Below are 12,446 nucleotides of genomic sequence, written 5' to 3' on the forward strand. Positions count from 1 at the left end.
ATTGAATAGCCCCACTGGGCATATGGACTGGTATCTGCACATTAAGGGGGGCTCATGCTCACTTGCCCTTCAGCCCTGGACAAGGCAGCTATGCTGTATGCCTGAACTAGTCTCCGGTATTCCTGGACTAGTCTCTTTTAGGAAAGGGGACACAACATTAAAGTTTATAGGTTCTGGCAGTTCATCCAACATGTGTTTGCATTTGTATCTGCATGTACATAGGGGCAGGAGACTTTAAAACAATGTGTTTGCATTGTTTAGTTTTTTTTATATGTGACTGAATTTTGTTTACACTTGTTAGCAATAAAGCTATGTAATAGCAAACAGGATGTGACAGGTCCTCTTTATGGAGATTTTAAGGCTCTATTAGGGTTTTTAGGGTCTACTATAATGTAACCTAAGGACCTCAAAGAAGCTGATGAAGCAGTGATCTGCTTCACTAGCTTCTTCTCCTGGCTTCAGGAGCCGTAGAAATTACAGAGTAACACTGGAAGTGATGTAGTACACATCACTTCCAGGTCCAGTGATCAGAGGGGAGTTCAGCAGCTGGGGGTGTGATGATTCTCTTCTGATCAAAGACGACAGACCCACTGTGCCAGTTCCGGGCCTGCACAGAGGAGATCGGAGCTCAGGGTAACTGGTGGTGGCAGTGCTGGATAGCTGCCAGATCGCTTGTATGTGAACAGCCATTGCCATGATCTTGGGCACAACTGCTGCAGGATGCTGCCATTATCTACGTTTGGTGGTCCTGAAGCAGTTAAGGACTCTAGAAACACTATACCACACCTTAAATAGATAAGGCCACCATGCAACATCAATTGAAAAGAAAAACAAACATTTATTGGAAAAAACATTAAATATCTTACAAGAAGCACACACTAAATATATTATTAAAAAATCACCATGGTGTTACTTTAAAAATCCCTACAATTCTACAAGTGTTCTGTTGTGTCCTATAAGGTCATCTTAGACATGCCTCTTAGAGTCCCCACACACCTTACGATTATCGTACGATAATCGCGGGAAATCCCGCGATCGTACGATGATCGTAAGGTGTGTGGAAGCCGTGCGACCTCTACTACTGTAAGGTCGCACGACTTTAAACTTACGGACATGTTCGAAAACCCGCCGAGCATCGTACGATGTTCGGCGGGTTTGTGGCATGTCCGTACGATAACAGCCGCACGGGCCGGTGTGCGCAAGCGCACACTGCCCGTTCGGCATTGCGGTCATCGGAAGCCCGCCTCTCAGGGGGCGTGGCTTGCGATCATCGCAAGTACGATCTGCCTATGCAACATAGGCAGATCGTACGTTTTTTTAAGTACCTTACAACCATTGCAAGACAGAAGTCTTGCGATGGTTGTAAGGTGTGTGCCCAGCCTTAGACAGGATCCCTCTGTAAAGAGTAAAAGAATAGCAGTGACAATAATAGCCCTGGGCTATTCCTCTGATGGAGCTGGCTGTCACTGGCGAAACCAGTCAGATTTCAAGTTATCCCACACTCTGTTACTTTCTACAGAGGGATCCTGTCTCACAGCAGTGATTGGATTTTTGGAGAGCATCCATTAAGTATACCCTTACCTTTGGGACTAATTTGTTTATTGTATTGCATGTTTTTGCTCAGCTCCTGGTTTACACTTTATTACAAAGGAACTGTGCAATTCTCAATACAGGTCTATATTTGACTATATGTTGACACTTTTATCCATTTGGATAGACTTTGATGGCGGGTTTGCTATGGATATTACTGTTGCATCTGAAATGATTTTGGACAAGCTCTTTCTGTGACTGATGTCTTTGAAAATGGACATATTTGGACGGATATCCCAAGATGATGACACTGCCTGGTTGCTGGACATTTATGGAGAGATTATGAAAGGCCCAAACACTAATGCAATGCTCACCGTTCTTCCTTGATTGGAGCTCTGCAGACTGTGTGGGATGCATGTGTAAGATGAACTTTGAGAAATAGAGATTATCAGCCTCTGGATTCCTCTTACAAACATACATTGTAAACAGTAGAACACAGCAGAAAGATATATCAAAGAACACTTACATTGTGGCGAGTTACATCAAGGTGATATTTTAATAATATGAAGTGTGTGCTTCTAGTAAGATACTTTTCAAAAATCTTTTGAATTGATGTTGTATGGTGGTCATATCTATTGTGGAGAGTCAGCAGGGCTGAGAGCAAAGAAGGGGTTAACTTGGGAGGGCAGGTACTTCCCCTACAGCCCTTCCTGTTAAAAGGCAACACAGGTGAGAGAGGAGTGGGGAAGCTGAGAGTCAGACAGAAAGCTCTGTGTGTGGAGCTGCTCAGAAGCAAGTGAACTCTATCTTGGTGAGATCACCTAAACGCACTACACAGTGCAATTTTATTGAAATACTTTTTCGTTATGTTTGATGTTTGCTGAGGAAAGCCTTTTACTTTACCGTTTTGCTGAAGAAAGCTGTTCTGTTAACGCTGGATGAAATAAAAGCTGCTTATTTATATCGGACTGTGTTGAAGACGCATGTGTACCCCTGGGGTTCCCCACAATATATACAGTGTGGTTTAGTGTTTGTAGAGTCCTTAAAAGGAAATAATTTTGGAGATTATAATTTTTGTATACCTGGGACTCTAAACAGGACCATAGGAGATTGGAGGTCATTACAATGAAGGTTTTTTTCAGATATGGAATTATTTACAGATAAATCCATAGGCTGCTAATAAAACTGTTTCACTGTAGAACCTGGAGACGAATTAGATCATGACTAGTGAAACTGTTGTGATACTGCACACCAGTATGGAACATCACAAGTCTCCATCATAATTTTAAAGGTATTTAATTTCAGAATTAACTGGAAATAAACTATGATACTATGAACTCTACAATATCTTATTTCTACTAAATTTATCAAATCTTACCTCGTCTTGGGATTTAACTAGTGTTTGAAAGGTGCGTTCTCCAATCTCTCCATCTATCATTTTTGTACGAATCTGGGGAAGAATCCATGTTAAAGAGTATGCTATGAAAATAGAGAAACAACGAACTGATAGCAAATGTCATAATGTAAAATTCATGTAAAAACGCTATCACATCAATAGGAAAATAAAGCAAACCCAGGCGCCACAATAAAGCACAAAAGAGAGTATAACTATTTGCATGTTTTTAACCTATGTAGAAAATAATTTCCACTTTAATATAGAGAGAAAAAAAATATTTTGGAGTGTTGAACAGTAGAAAACCTTTGGGATGACATGTTGAGGAAAAAATGGCTCTACCTCCACTTTGTGTTCATTTTCCAACTCTGCATCCAAGAAATCAAGTGTAACTGGTTCCTGTGATTTTGGATTCTGTAGCAAACAAAACAATTGATAAAATAACACATTTGCAGTAAGATCAACTACGGATTACTAACTAAATTACCTAAAACAAACTTACCGCTTTGGATTTGTTGCGCTATGAAACAATAACCATTTAACATCAATATTTATCATCAGTTTATTAACCTACACTACTGTATTAGGCTACTTTTAGAAGCTAAATTCAATGAGTGTGCTACTATGTTCAATGAAACCATACAGCTGATAAGGTATGCTATTAACAATTTATTTATCTATAAGTGTGTATTCTATATAATCCATTACCTGGGAGTATTGTGGTCTGTCAGCTGTTGTTTAAATGTTACCCACTTTCTACATCACATAAACTCATTATCCAATGCCTGTTTGTCTTCTTTACCTAGCTGGAGTTTTCAGTCACATTTTCTGTCAACTTCCATCATACATGCTTTCTACAACTCATCAACTTAACACCATTTACATCCCTGGTCTAATTTTACTACTACCCATCAATTTATTCTTACCAGCCTTTATACCACATTTTTCCTTCCTATACTATTCTTTGAAAACAACTAGTTCTTCATACAGTATCTTCTGGTTTTCAGCCTTCATGATCCTCCGATCTCTTGCATTATTCTCATCTCCTGTACTATACTTTCACCTTATTCATGAGACTATATACTTCACACACTACTATAATTTTCTTTTACCAGTTCCATATTCATATTCCTCTTATCCTAGCATACAAACATTTATCACATCACCATCACTATGTTTAATGTTGATGTTGTGTTAAATGTCTGGTTATATTATAAGTACTATCCTTGTTGCACTCCTTATCGATATGTCCCTTGTAGTGGGGGTGCTCGCAGTGACTGCGGATGGCAAAATGTCATCAAAATTTTAGAAATGTCACCAGCACACTAGTCCTTTTAGAATAGCAAAAGCTTAATTTATTTTTTTTGTCATATGACCAACAAGCGCTTTCGGGACCGCACAGGGTCCCTTCATCAGGCTTTAGCATTGCTGGTAAAATTGCTGGTGCTGGTGACATTTCTACAATTTCTCTGGTTATATTAGACTCTTGATCTATTTTAGTGTCTTATAAGGTGTCACAAGAATCTGTAGTGGGAAAAAGTTACGAAATTCAAGGGCTCTGCAGCAGCATGATGTGATCATTTAGTTCTACTGATAGGGGTATACAACAAATCATCATTCTGTTAGGTTACCAGTCACCAGCCGCAGCAAATTATATGAGGGAATACTATATATATGTAAAATCTGAAAAAAATTAAACACTTTAAGGGATTTCTAATAATACTTAAATATCTCTAAACAACCATCATGGTTCCATAAAACTCTACAGATACCTGTAAAGGCATTTGCCAGGCTCAAGAATATCCATGAAGTCAATGCTAACAATACTCTGCAAAACCAAAGCTGATTTGCAGACAATAAACATAAAACGTTTTGCATTGTATTGTAAAAAATTGTTCACTCAGTGCAAACTCACTACAAGAAGTATAGAGTATAAGGTACATGCATATGTTAATTTTTACTGATTAAAACATAGTTCTCTTAAAGGAATATTGCTTTATGAGATAACAATCAGTAACATATCCATCCTGACTTGAGTAACTATGCCTTCAAGTTATGCTCTCAGGGTCTAAGTGAGCAGTTCTAGGCAAGACACATAAGACTTGCATATAGACATCATCAGACCATTAATAAAGTGTCATGCAGAAATGGCACCAACTATATAGTAAGTGTCAGCTTAAATATATTGGGTGATTAACTGAAAACAATATACTGATTTCATACATCTAATTTTTGCTGTACTAATTTTTCCTTTATCTATGGAAATACATTCATTTATAAAACAATGGTGGCTGTTTCTTATGTACCTGAAAAGCCAGGAACACCATAAAACAATTGGTAGCTGTGTGATTTTTCACAAGGACTTGTTCAAAGTTTACTCATTGAAGATTCATAAAGAAATTATTGGTGCCCGCGGTTTATAAAATACATATTTTAGTAAAATTTAGTGGAGATATGCAGAGATACTTTTCAGCATATTCAATGTTTAGAGTTAGTAAACCTAGGGACATTAGAATTGTACAGTTGCTCATTGACTGACCTACACATAGCTAAATTTGTGGAAAGAAACTTACAACATTTTCAAGACCACAGCTAGTCGGGGACCATGTCTGAAGGCTGCTTTCTGTAGTATACATGTGCCCAGTTTCTAACTAAACAGGAGTATGTGCTTGTACTCATAAACAGTGGCAGATGCACTTACTCCCATAGCAGCTCACCTTCATTTAGCACTTTCATATGTACATCTTAAGAATAAAGACATTGCTATAATGAACAAAGGTGTCTGTACATTTACTGACAATCTGCTGACTGCTAGGAGCATCTAAAATGTTACAAGTCATGTTGAAGGTGCCCATGGTCAGCATATTGTCAATACACCTGGCTGTTCCAGACCAAATATGCTTGCAGGCGATTTTGTACAATTACTCTCCCTATTTTCTGTATTAGGTGGCTGAATTGTTTGTAGTATTACTGACTAATCTAACATCATTCTAGTGTATATACACTTTCTGATAAGGTAAGAAAGAAAGACTTAAAAACATTACTAGTCTCAGATTTCGGATTCTCTTCTGTACCATGTATGTAAATGTGAACATAAATGAACAAAGTAACACATAATAAATAATGCAAAAAATAATCAAAATGCAAAAGAAGGCAAATTCTTACATGCAATGGATAATGAATAGCAGGCCCAGCCCCAAGAAGCATGCATGAAAGCATTGCCAATGCAGAACAGAAATGTCCAATTTCAACCAAAAAGAACAGAAAAGATAAATACAATAAGAATATATACATCAGTTATTGTGCTTAGTGGTGCAATGACAACAGAAATTTACTATTTGAAACTTAGAGGACACTAATACTAAAACAGCAAGAACAAAGTTTACAGAACTAAAATCAATATGGTAAAAATAAAAATACTTAAAATAACATGCAAATGAAGTGATTAGCATGTAGTAAAAACAAAATATATACTGTAAATAGACAAACTACTGTAATGGAAACAATGTGTGAAACAGAATTTAATTTCAGCATTAAATAAAACAGTCACCATTACCTGACATGCTGTATTTTCTCCTTAGGAAGGAAATGTATATGTGTGTGTTTTCAGCGCTTATAGTTGCAATAAGGAAAATAGCTTACAGAGGGTCCACAATATCACTAGAAACATAAAAGATATCCACTGCATAGTGAATGGCTTTTATCATGTCTCACACAGGGTTCGACAACCCTGTAAGTATGAATTCAACTTTTTGTTCATTTGTGAAAAATTGCTGGCAGTTAGGTTTTTTTATGAAGGATAGCTGGTTGTGTTGGAAGAAGGCTTGTGGTGCTTCCTGCTTTGCCTCAAGGCTATGTGGCTATCAAACTTAAAACTCTGACACTTTTTGGTTTCAACCAAAGATGGGATATTGACACATATACAATGGAATTCATAAAGAGTGTTGAAGATAATGTGTCTCACTGTAGTGCAACCAATGTCAAAACTTGCAATAGATTCAAGTACATGTCAGTAAAGTGTATATGAATCTGTTGTAATTGTAAAAGAACTAATGTAAGCATCTCTCTTGCGAAGTAGCAGAGTTATACAGGGAGAGAAGCTATTCGGAGAAGTTAGGAGAGTAATGGAAATGTATCAAATAGGTTCCGTTTCAGTTCAGAAAATTTTAAAGGGTTTTTATGACATGGGCACAAGGCTTTCTAACACAAACACACCACTAGAAATGTGTCCTAAATGCCCAATACTAATCACCACCATAGTGTTTTATAGTATTTATTTGTTCTAGTACAAAATTGCTGTCTGCTATTTGGAGTTAGTGGAATTTGTAAAAGAGATACAATAGTTGCTTAATGATCTTGTGTATAGTATTTTCAATGTGTGTATTAAGGTTTTAATTATTCTTTTTAATTTTATAATGTTTGTTCCTCTTATTTACTGGATTCTTAGTCCTTATCTTTGAATACTCCTGTCCCTTTGTGGCGGGGTGGGTATTTAGAAAGGAGTATATTTACCTGTACTCAGCTATGACTAAGGCTTGGATTTAACCACCACCCGTCCATGGCTGTTCCTGAATGGCTGGACGGGAGCCTTATAAGGGGTCTTTAGGGGGTTATTCACAAAGCTAGCCAAAGGATCAGCCGTAGCCTGAGCCCTTCGGTTCATCTCATGGCTGGCTCCGACCACTTACAATGACCGATCAGCGTCCTCTGGTTACCAGGTAACCAGGGGATGCTGAACTGTCATTACAGTGAGAGCTCAGCGGAGCCGGCGTTGATATCACGGCCGGCTCCGCCGAGTTCTCATTGTAATGACAGATCAGCATCCCCTGGTTATCTGGTAACCAGGGGACGGTGATCTGTCATTACACACTGAGAACTCGGCTGAGCTGGCCATGATATCACGGCAGCTCCATCGAGTTCTCAGTGGGTAATGACAGATCGGCGTCCCCTGGGTACCCGGTAACCAGGGGACGCCGATCTGTCATTACCCACTGATAACTTGGCAAAGCCGGCGGTTACATCACGGCCGGCTCCCGCCCAGTTGTTATTCATTGACAGGAACCTGCTCTGGCAGGTCCCGGCCAATAGAAAACAGTTGGACGGAGATAGCTGTCACTGCTAGCTCCACACAATCGTTTTCTACTTTTTTCACTTTTTCTATTCTACTTGGTACCATGGAGGTACCGAGCAGAATAGCTGAGCCGAATGCTGCTCGGCAGCTTTCGGCTAGTCACTCACTGCTGTTTGGCCCCTATGAGAATAGGCCGAGCGGCAGCGAGTAGCCTGTCGGAGGTTCGGCTCAGCCGATTCAGATGCTGGATCGGCTGAGTAAAACTCCTTCTGCACTTCGGGTCAGCCGAACATGCTGACCTGGAGTATTTTCAGCCGACCCGAAGCAAGCCGATGTAAGGCTGAAATTAGCTGTACAAGCCTGAAGTAAATAGCCGAACAGCGTTCGGCTCACTTCACTTCGGGTCGGTTATTCACACAGCTGCCTTTGGCAGCTGTGTGAATAAACCTGTTGGGGTACTTTTTTTGTTAAATAGTAAAAAATAAAAACCTCAGTGGTGATTAAATACCACCAAAAGAAAGCTCTATCTGTCCCCAAAAAATGATATAAAGTTTGTTTAAGTACAGCGTTGCATGACGGTATAAATGTCAGTCAAAGTACTGCAGAGCTGAATACTGAAAAAAGGCCTGGCCAGGAAGGAAGGGGTTTAACACCCTGGTCTTCAAATGGTTAAGGAAATATGTAAGCATTAAGTACAGTTTTATTCTATTTTGTAACTAATAAATGTTTTTTATGGATTCAAAGACTGTGCTGGCATTTTGGAATATGTTTGTACCACACTGACAGAGCAGTTTATTTGCTAATGTCATCCCAAGTGAGCTGATCTTTTATACTAGAAGATAATCTGTAAGTCTCTAATTGTACAATGATGACTGCGCATTCACAGATCAGTGTACAATCGGTAAGTGTTGGGTGCAGAGACAAAGTAACTCCCCCGTGCATGTGTCAGAGTAACATCATCTATGGCCAATAAAAAAGAAAGAAGGCTCCAGGGTATTGATGAGCAAATCTTCCTGGGTTCAAATTGCTGAGGGTTCTGCAAGTCCGAGCAGGTAATTCCACTTAAGTTTATGGGGGTGAATTCTGCTGGCTTTCTTTTTGGATTAATAGAGAAACTGGGCACTGCCATGGCAGACATTCAATAATGCAAAAATAGAGCAGTATGATTTTTACAGACAGCGTCAATGACATTGAATTCAGTATTATATATTTTGGATGTGTCATTTATTATTATCTTTTACTTTAAGCTCGATCTAAGTACAACAGTAACATCCCAATCTGATTCATCTGAACATGACAATGTTTTTAAGATAGTTTTGCCTGCGACACATGAATTGTTATCAAGCCTTAATAGGCCTGAATCGACCAGTGGATGTAGCAGCCCCAAGAGATTTAAAGGTACAGGAAAGTTTCCTCTTACAAAAATAGAGTTTCTTACAGATTGACCAGTGACACAACCATTTAATAGAATAGTTTGTGAGCTTCTTTTTTCACAATTACACCTTTTCACAATTTACAGTAGGTTCCAGAGCACCGGAATTGACCAGGAGAGGTGGCAAGGGCTGATGATGATGGCAAGTATGACATTTTTTGGGGGGGACAAATGTCACTTTAAAAAGTTTAGTTGGTAGTATCAGTGGCAGATTTTTGCAGTCATTGGTAATCCAAGTCTAGTTCATCTTAATGAAAGCTGGTTCACACTGTCAGGGAACAGGCAGATTCACCACTTCATAACAAGTGGCCTGGAAGAGTGGTATGTCAGTGATAGATCTGAATGTGCTTGGGTTCACACCAAGCCCCATGTACAACACCAGCTCCAGAGTGTACTGTGCAAGATCAGTCCAGTGATCCAGTCTAGATACCCAAATGTCCACATGGTCCTCATTTCTGACAATGTTGCATCAACCCTGGACCCGATAGTTATCAATCATGTGGTTCAAGTGCTGCCTATGAGCGCTGCCTGCAGCCGGGTCTGACCACTGTGGTTTTAAAAAATATATAAAGCAGTGTTGAAGCAACTGCCACTGCTCCTCCTTTTAAGTGATCTGGAAATTGGAGGCATGGAAGTCACCAGAAAGGATGCAGTCACTATCAGAAATTTAGAAAAGATGTTCTTATACAGCACCTACTCCAAGTCCTGCATTTTGGGCTCAGGAAGGGAAAATCCTTTGAAGTAAATATGTACAGTTGCAATATATACAGTAGGCCGCCACTAGTAACAACACCTTCTGAAAATGCTATTTACCTGGCTAGTATGTTGATCCACTGACCCAAACATGCATGCAGATCAGGAGATTTGACTTCTGATGTTATTTGTTTCATATTTGTTCCAGATCCTTTGCTAAGAAACTATTGAATCTAGAGACTGCCAAATAAACTGGAATTTCATAAGAAGAATGAATTCATGGCAGCCTTCTCTCCCTGTACAGGTTTCATTTAATATGCACTTAATTGCCTGGCCTTATGTTATATAATATAATGTTGGATAACACCCAAGTATTAAACACAATATGATAATTTTGCTGTGCTTATTATCCAATCGACCCCGATAATTCAGTGACATACTCTCACCAACACAATATAACATACTCTTACACACACAATGATAATTTGATGAGCTGCTAGCTATGTTTTTTAATCCTTGCTTAATAATCTTTGCTCAATAACTGGGATAAGCCTTTATGTGTACAATTTAAAGATCATCCTAAATATGGCCTAATCGCTAAGCACTGGATGAAAGCAATGTTTTGATTTTGTAGTCATATGGAACAAACTGCCATAAAAAGCAAAGCTTTTGTGCCAGAATCGTATACCTGTGTAGCAAAACAAACTGCATTTGATCACACAAGCGTTTACACCTGATTTAGAGTTGGTTAGACATTTTTTTTGTACAACATTTTAAACAAATAAAGTAAATGTCTGCATTCCTCTATTTTTAAGAGTTGTGCAGGATAATGTTTTTTTTTCACTCCTGTAACATCCAACTCTAAACAAGGTACCTTTATAAAAGGTGTACAATCAGTGCATCCAAAAACATTTGGTCACACACTTTAAGCTTGCTGGTATAATGCCACAGCCATCCTAGCAGTGAACCAAAACGTTCTTTCAGCAAGAATTATTAAAGCCTTCCATTTTACCTGTAAGTCATTTTCATATTAAACTTTGTGAAAATTAGCCTCTCTAGCACGGATTCTTAAGGACATGCTTAGAACAATGATAAATAAGCTTACTAGGTTAGTTGTTTGCAGCTGGCCACACAAATTGGAAACTAGCTCATTTACATTTAGCATTACCTGAAAACCAGGCCTCCTTTTCCTCAAATTAACCATGGGAATACCTAAACCTATAGGCTGAAGTGGCAAAGATAGTTCATGTTTATTCTTAAACTTTATACAATTGTATTCACACCTAACAAAAGCAATTATGTAGCAAGCAGGTTTTTTTCTAAGTGCAAAATGTAAGTTATGCTTGGGGCCTGTATAATAATAAACTAATTTCTAGAAAGCACTGTTTGGTTGCCATAAATTACAATTTTGAGTACAATACTAACAACTTTGTGGGACAGCATTATCAAAATCTGTTTAATGTTTTGGTTATTGGAGATGAATAGTATAAACATAACTTTACTACATTTATTCAGATAGTTTTGTGCTTCAAGACTGCACTTGTAAAATACTCTTTGTCACAAATATTCTTCAGTGATTTCAGAGTTGACACCACTCTACCCAAGACCCTGACTAAAGCAAATTCCATGCTTAACTTATGTCCTTCAAAGTGCAGATTAGGAACTGCTGCAATCAACTCATTGAACAACGGCCCCCAATCAAAGTCTCTTAATTCCCTCAAAATCTTTGATGTTGCCTTTGGCTAGCTTTTAGTAGTTGTCCAATACACCTGAGTAGCTTCAGCGTGACACATTTCTTCTTAGCGTCAAACAAAGCTATTTTATAATATCTCATTATTAGGTAATAAACAACATCTAATTAGATCATTGGCACAGTGCCCAAGACTGTTTCTGTGGTGTGTGCCTTTGGCTATTCTGTGGATGACCTCTTAGATCATTAAAAATGTTAATAATAATAATAATACACAGCACATCATGTATCATCACCTAATCAAAACCCATATTTATCACAGTTTTTAGAAAATCTAAGGGGATATTTTTCATCCTTGAAGGTCAGCAGCAGGCCACATGACTGAGCAACTTTGTGGCTGAAAATGCTAAACTTGCCTTTCTTTGCACTATACTTTGCATATGTATGGGAACGTAAAAGCTGGCCACACACATTACAAAATGATTGTGCAATCTACTATATTTAGATAGAATTATTTGTATGCCTGAATAAGTGTGCACCTAGCAAAGTGAATGTTCACTTTACAAAATAACTGTCAGTAAATAAGGAGAAGACTGTGTTAATTTTAAATACCCAATTGTGTGCAGAGGAAATGAAC

At 38.4% G+C, this 12,446-nt stretch overlaps 1 protein-coding gene across 1 annotated transcript in view; it reads right to left on the minus strand.

Annotated features, from left to right (window-relative positions):
• The window catches only part of CACNA2D1 (calcium voltage-gated channel auxiliary subunit alpha2delta 1), a gene marked incomplete at its 5' end in the record, with an annotated part of 205,838 nt that overhangs the window by 69,235 nt on the left and 124,157 nt on the right, over positions 1-12,446 (minus strand). Inside the window, 3 exons of the mRNA XM_018563565.1 lie at positions 2,909-2,980; positions 3,266-3,337; positions 3,426-3,443. Of these exons, the coding sequence (XP_018419067.1) occupies positions 2,909-2,980; positions 3,266-3,337; positions 3,426-3,443 (162 nt within the window). The remainder of the gene's footprint in view (positions 1-2,908; positions 2,981-3,265; positions 3,338-3,425; positions 3,444-12,446) is intronic.

The sequence above is a fragment of the Nanorana parkeri genome, unplaced genomic scaffold (assembly GCF_000935625.1).
Source record: "Nanorana parkeri isolate BGI_ZX_2015 unplaced genomic scaffold, ASM93562v1 scaffold676, whole genome shotgun sequence".
NCBI lineage: Eukaryota > Metazoa > Chordata > Amphibia > Anura > Dicroglossidae > Nanorana > Nanorana parkeri.